Source organism: Entamoeba histolytica, genomic scaffold (assembly GCF_000208925.1).
Source record: "Entamoeba histolytica HM-1:IMSS scf_1104750518363 genomic scaffold, whole genome shotgun sequence".
Classification (NCBI taxonomy): domain Eukaryota; phylum Evosea; order Mastigamoebida; family Endamoebidae; genus Entamoeba; species Entamoeba histolytica.
Window position 1 is genome coordinate 12,350 of NW_001914927.1, and position 7,229 is coordinate 19,578.

Sequence of the window (7,229 nt, forward strand, 5' to 3'; positions counted from 1 at the left end):
ATTTATTCTTTTCTCCTTTTAATAGCATATCAAAATATTCTTTATTTCTTTTCATTTCGATGAGCTTGATTTATTATTATCAATCATCACATTTCAACTCTTATTTTACCCATTTGGTTTTCATATTCATCACAACCACAAACGTTCATTGTGAATGAAAAATCAATAAATTATATATATTTTTTTGTTATTCTATTTTGTTATTCTTCTTTTTTCATCTTGTTTTTTTTTATTTTGTGTTTTTTATTTGGTTCTAAAAATAAAAAGTGAAAAAATAGAAAAATCGTCTGAAGGTAATTTCATACTCTGGAGGAGATGAGAAGAAATTATGAAATAGTAAAATTATAAGAAGTAAAAAAGCTTAAAATAACAAATAAACAATAAATAAAATGTGTATGAGCAGATGTTATTATAATAATCAAATGAAATTAAAATATTCATAATGAATAGAAGAGCAATATAAAAAAGATAATATTCATTATTTGTTATTAATATTAATCAATTTCATAATAATGAATATTTCATTCAACTTTTTCATTTCTTGATAATGTTGTTTGAACCAATTGTAATTACAATTTGAATATATAAACAATAATGAATATTGAATTAGAAAAAGTTAAAATAAAATAACTATAAATCAATTGACATGAATAAAGACAAGAATAAAATAAAGAATGAAATGAATAAACAAATTGATAAAACAATCATAATACTATGTGAAAAAAAAAAGAATAAATGAAGTAATGATATATAATAATATAAAGAAAAAAAAGAAGAAATAAAATGAAAATGAAAATGTAAAATATCAATCAATTAAATATTCATGAATAATAATTTATTGTTTAATAATTGAAATAACAAATAATAAAGTAACAATAATGATATATTCAATATATTCTTTATTTAATTTGTTCAATATTAGATTATTTTATTTCATTATCATTTCATTGTCTTCATTATTTTATTTCATTATTTTATTTCATTTATTATTTTTTAAAATCAAATAAACAATAATATTGATATTCATTCATCATATTAATTTAATAAACTAAACATACACAACATTTCAGAATAAAGAATGAATATTTAACATTGAAAATATTGATTTATTTAATATTTTGTTCAATACAGTTTCAAAAAAATCTTGTGTAAATATTATAATTGAACTATAAATAAACTATACAATAAGAATGAACTAATAAAATAAAATAAAGTTGAAATGAGCAAAGCACCAACTGAGATTGATGCATGGATCAATGGAACGAAGTTATTTCCTGATAACATGGTATTACAAGAAACATTCACAAAGTATTTACAACCGGAATTACAAGAGTATTTTCATGAGAATAAGCATTCGTTTGGGTCATTATTTTTAGAGAATCCAAAAAATGTTCAACAAATTCTAAAACAATTAACAATACAACCCGACAATACAAAATGTCAGGATAGTGAGTTAGAATCTTCAGTTGAAACAATAACGAGTATTATTAAAGAAGAAATAAACAAATGTCACAACCAAATAGAGAAATTGTATGAACTAAACATCATCACAGAAAATGAATATACAGAATATTGCACATATCTGAATAGAATGAAAGAAATGAACAATGAGCCACATGAGAATATCAATGGACTAACAAAATTTGAAGATGATGAAAAGAAATAAACAGAAGAATTGAAGTAGTGTTGGTTGAATAATAAATAAATACTATGAAATAATAATTTAATGAAAAAGAATTGAAATTAAATAAATTTAAAACAATTTATTTGATATTTTCACATAAAATAAATCAAAAAGAATGAAAATGAGAAACATAATTAACATGAATTACTTGACTTAGAATATTGTTAAACAATAAATAATATAGAATATTTAATTCTTTAACAAAACAATATTCAAACATTTAAATAAATTATTATGATGAGAATGAATAAATAGAATAAATATCAAATAAATAAACAAACTATTATAAATATATTAATTATTCAAATATTCATTATTGTTTGATTTATTCATTTTATTGTAAAATAAAAGAGAATATGTTAAAAATGAAATAAGTAATACAACCATTTAATAATTTATTTGTTTATTATTAGAATATATCAAACAAGATAATAATCAATTCAGAATATAACAACACTGATTAATATGAAATTCATTTCATTCTTTGATATTATCATTACAATGTATTTTATATTCTAAAATGATAATGAAATTATCAAATAAATAAAAAATGAATAAATTGAATATTATATAACATCAATCAAAATAAATAAATTAATTCATTAACATTATCATTTAATAATATTTCTTCTCATTATTCGTTTCAATTTATTAGTATTGATAAACTCATTTAAATTTCACATAAACTGATTATTATGTTATTCAATTTAATTTCTTTAAATGAATAATATAGACTGAATGAACATTTTAGTTATTTATTGTTTTTATTCATATGTGTTGATTGTTTTGTACAAATATCCATCATTTATACATTAAATATTAAATATTAATACTTCAATTATTGTCAATAAAACAATTCATATATAATACATATTCAACAAAAAACTACTTCAAATTCATTTTAACTGATTTTTTTACGTAGTGTATTATTTGAATATTCAACTTCTTCAACATATTAATTATCATTTTAATTTTATGTTTTACACATTTTATTAATGCAAATGATATTCATTTTGATTTCTTATTTATTCTGTTAATTAATTTCAATATTCATTATTATCATTATTATATTCTTTATCTTCATTATTTATATTCATTTCATCTTTTGTTTTAGTGTTGTTGTTTTTTTTTGTTAAACATTCAATTTCATTAATGAAAAAGAAAATTTGTTATTGACAACTCTATTTAACTTTTCTCTCGTTATTTTTAATTTGTATTGTTATTTATTTGTTTCTATTAAACTTGTTTTATTCATTCTTTTCTCATTTATCTTTTTTATTCATTTTTTAACGATTATTTCCAGTTATTTTATATTTCTTTTAACTATATCATTTTCTTTTTATATTTTCTTTTACTTATTCTTTCTAATCAATGAATATTATGCAGTTTTTTATTCTTTATATATCCTTCATTATTATTTTCATTTATGTAGTATTGTTTATTCTAATTATTCTTCTTTATTAATTTTGAATAATTATTTTGTGTTTGTAGTATTTCTCATAATGTCATTTAAATTTCAAGTATTTCCATATTCTCTCTGTTGAAAATTGTTGATAATTGTTGATAATTGTTTGTCAGTGTTATTTTAAATAGTAATTCTTTATTTATATTTGTTGGATATTCAAAAAAAGAAAAATGAAGAGAAAAATGAAAAAGTAATATTTTGAATAGTTTATAATCGTATTGTTTAATTTCATAGTTGTAACAGTGATAATAAAATAGCAGTTGATATATTCATTAATAAACAATTATTTGTAGTGTTAAATAAAATACATTTTTATTATTTAGTTATGTTATAATATATTTATTGAACAGAATTACATTGTATAATTAAAAAGTAATAATCCAATGTAATTCTTATTGTTTATTACTTATTCTTTTTTTTTATAATTGAAATACTTTTATTTCTATTAAAATTTATTTGTTATTTTATTGAATATCCTTCTTTATTAAAATATCTTCAAGAAAAACTTACTTAATTAGCAGTCATTTTCACATGTGACTTTTGTGTAAGTAATTGTTTTATCTGGTGAAGATGGCATTGATGATGGTGAACAAACTCCACATTTTCTTTGATTTTCTACATATCCTGTGGGTTTTGTACACTCACTATCAGAATAATGGAAAGTACCTTGATATCCATGAACAACTTCTATTTGTATATAGTCATTACCATTGCTAGTACATGTTTTAACATCACTTGCTACATTACATACAAATTGTTTTGTACCTGGAATTGGATCTTCACATTTATCATCAGCAAATTGATTAGCAGCAACTTCTTTACATTGATTACTTTCTTCTGGTTTTGTTTCATAGATATTAATTCCTTTTAATTCTTCAACAGTATATTGTTGAACATCAGAAGAAGTTTTACATTCTTTATCTGTAAATGTACCAAAGAAGTATTTTCCTTCATTAGCAGTAGCTTCTCCATTATGTTGTGAAATTGATTGATAAGTAGTTGTAGAACTTCTATAGCATTTATCAACTTCAAAAACTGAATATGAGGTAAGGTTTTTATCATCTCCTGTTCCAACATAATTGTATTTATAAAATTCTTTAGCTGAAGCAAATACTACAAAGACAATCAATAAACCAATCATTGTATTATTGTAAGTTCATTTTCTCCAAGTTTAAATAACTCATTTTTCTTTCGGACTTTTTTTTCATTTGAAATACTTTTTATTTTAATAACAAATTCTTTATTTTTCATGTTATTAATTCTTCTTTTATTCCTCATTTCATTAAATTTCAATTCGTTTCTTTCCTTTGCACTCAAAACTAAGGAATATACAAAAAAAATAAAATGAGTAAAGAACTTTATAGAAGTGGAATTAACAAAAAAAAAACTACAAATGAGTCAAAAAAGTAAATGTATTAATAAATTATTAGCCAATCAAATGAATTTTAATACATTTTATTAAAAGGATTTTTTTCTTCGTACTTTATTTTAACCAAATGAGAAAAAGTGAAGTTAGGTGATGGTAAATATAAACATTTGAACTTAGAAAATATAAACATTAAAATGTTCATTGCATTATTAGCACTTACTGCTTTTGCTGCTGCTGCTGAAAATATTTATGAATGTACTTACAGTGATAGTAAACTTAAAGTGGTTACTGTTTATGAAGATGGAAAATGTTATTTCGAGAACACAAGCTCCAAAAAAGTAACTTATGTCCCAGCTACAGATGAAAACACAAAAGCAAAAATCAAGATCATTTCCTATACTACTACTGATTGTTCTGGTGATGAACCAACAGAAGATTCTAAGGATATTACTAAGAAAGCAGACATTAGTTCAAGTACTACTGGATTAGTTTATTTGTATAATGAAGAACCAGATAAAATGGGTGATGAATGTAGTTTAATTAATAATCAAGTATATTCAGATGATCAATGTACTAACGTAACAAGTAATATGGTTAGATATAGTTGTAATGTCTCAACTAAGAATTGTAATAAAGTAAGTAATACTGAATTTTATATGAAATCAGAAAATAAAGTTGGATACTTTGGAACATTTTATTATAAAGATGAAAATTGTACTGAAGAACTTGGATTTGGAAGTCAAATGTATAAATGTGGAATGTGTGTTCCACAATCAAATGGTGATAAATACGTTAAATATGAATGTGAAGATGAATGTCAGAATAAACCTAATGATGATGGATCAATTGCTACCATTGTTGCATTTATTGCCATTGCTCTTTTCTTCGTTTTTTAATTGAGTAATAAATCGTTTGATTTATGTTTTGTTAATGAATTGTTTTAATAAAAATTTGTTCATATCATTTGTTTATTAGTTGATATTGTTTATTATTGATATTCAATAATACTCAAATAATGAAAATACTTTGATGCAATTGGCAAACGTTGATTATATCACTTTCAATGGTGTTGAAAATAATTTGAATGAATCTGATAGAAATAGATAATGAATTATATTCACAATTCATTCTATCAATTCTATCTATTTAAATATGGTATGATAAAAATGAATGAAGAGTGTATTTGTATTTGTTTAGAATCAATTCTTAATAAAGTGAAAGAAAAATGAAAGAAAATAAAGATTATGTTCTACATAAATTATGTTAATAAATATAGAGAATGGGTGTATTGTAGTATCAAATATTTTTGATAAAGACGTGTAAGATAATAAAAAAACATTCTATGTAATGAATTTCATTCAATAAGACATTCATACATCTAATAAGAAGAAAATAAATATGCGAGTAAATGAATAGAATAAAATCATTATAAGAATATAAAATATTGATTTTATTCTCTGTTTTGTTATTTTGTTGTAGTTTTGAATTTGAGAAAGAAATGAAAAATTTTATTTTGGAGTATTTTGTAATTATAATGAATATTTATATAATAAATATGATAATGAAAAATATATTTAAATGAAATAAATTATTAATGAAATGTGTTTCTAAACAAATAATTGTGCTATAATATTTTTGGTATTGAAATTTAATATTTTTTGAATTTTATTGATAAAAGCAGTATATTCATATCTCCTATGTTTATTGTTTATATTATTATTTTGTTTTTATTTCATAATCATTGTTATAGAATATCATTTGTTTATTAATAAGATGTTATTATTCATTTCTTCATCATTTCATTCTCTTCATTGATTGTTTATTTGACTGTAACTTTATATTCATTTGTATGATTTATTCTATTTGATTTATTAATTGTTTTATATTGATATTGTTTTAACTTTGTATGTCTGATTTTATAACTATTTAATTAATAAATATTATTTTCATGAATTAATATTATTAATAATAATACTTTGAATAATTATTCTAATATATTATATTTAATTGTAAAATTTCAAATAAATCATTTTAAAACAATTAGAATAGAAAAATAACATTAATGGCATTGAACTGATGCTACAACGGCAACGAAAAAAAGCAAATAATGAAAAATGAAGAGAAAGTAGAATATTAAAGAATAAAAAGAAAGTAGAAGAAGAAAGAAAATATAAAATAATAAATCACAAAGAGGTAATAAAAGAAGAAAAGAAGAAATAAAAAGTGTATTTTTATTGTAAAAATTAGAAATATGAAATAAAAAGTGTATAATTTAATGATGTAAAATAATTAATATTATTTTATTAATGAAAAATATTTTATTATTTTTTATGTTTATTATTTATATGTATAATTTCATTATGATATTTATTATATAATCAATCATATGTGTTATGTTATTATTATAACATGTAATAAATGATAAAATATAAATGAAAATTATATGAATATATGATATAGAATATAAAAACAAAAGAATAATAAGAATAAATGATAAATAAATAGAAATGATAGTCAATGATATAATAATAAAATCAAAGTATAAAAGATAAAAATAATATTAATATAAATCAAAAGAGAATAAATATAAATTGAAAATAGATATAAATGATAAGAATATAAAAGATGAAAAGATGAATAAACAAATAAACAAATACAACTAAATAGAAAAGAATAACAATAAGAAAATCTAAATAATATAAACATAAAAA

At 20.1% G+C, this 7,229-nt stretch overlaps 3 protein-coding genes across 3 annotated transcripts; 2 read left to right on the forward strand and 1 right to left on the reverse strand.

The window, feature by feature from the left end:
- Positions 1 to 1,219: 1,219 nt before the first annotated feature.
- On the forward strand, positions 1,220 to 1,666 carry EHI_133770 (uncharacterized protein; the record flags this gene model as incomplete). Its single annotated transcript, XM_650338.1, has 1 exon — positions 1,220 to 1,666. One exon carries the CDS (start codon positions 1,220 to 1,222, stop codon positions 1,664 to 1,666), a length of 447 nt encoding a protein of 148 aa, XP_655430.1.
- Positions 1,667 to 3,663: 1,997 nt separating this feature from the next.
- On the reverse strand, positions 3,664 to 4,290 carry EHI_133780 (uncharacterized protein; the record flags this gene model as incomplete). Its single annotated transcript, XM_650339.1, has 1 exon — positions 3,664 to 4,290. One exon carries the CDS (start codon positions 4,288 to 4,290, stop codon positions 3,664 to 3,666), a length of 627 nt encoding a protein of 208 aa, XP_655431.1.
- A 422-nt stretch (positions 4,291 to 4,712) lies between these two features.
- Positions 4,713 to 5,414, forward strand: EHI_133790 (uncharacterized protein; the record flags this gene model as incomplete). Its single annotated transcript, XM_650340.1, has 1 exon — positions 4,713 to 5,414. The coding sequence occupies one exon, from the start codon at positions 4,713 to 4,715 to the stop codon at positions 5,412 to 5,414; it is 702 nt and encodes a 233-aa protein (XP_655432.1).
- Positions 5,415 to 7,229: the final 1,815 nt, after the last annotated feature.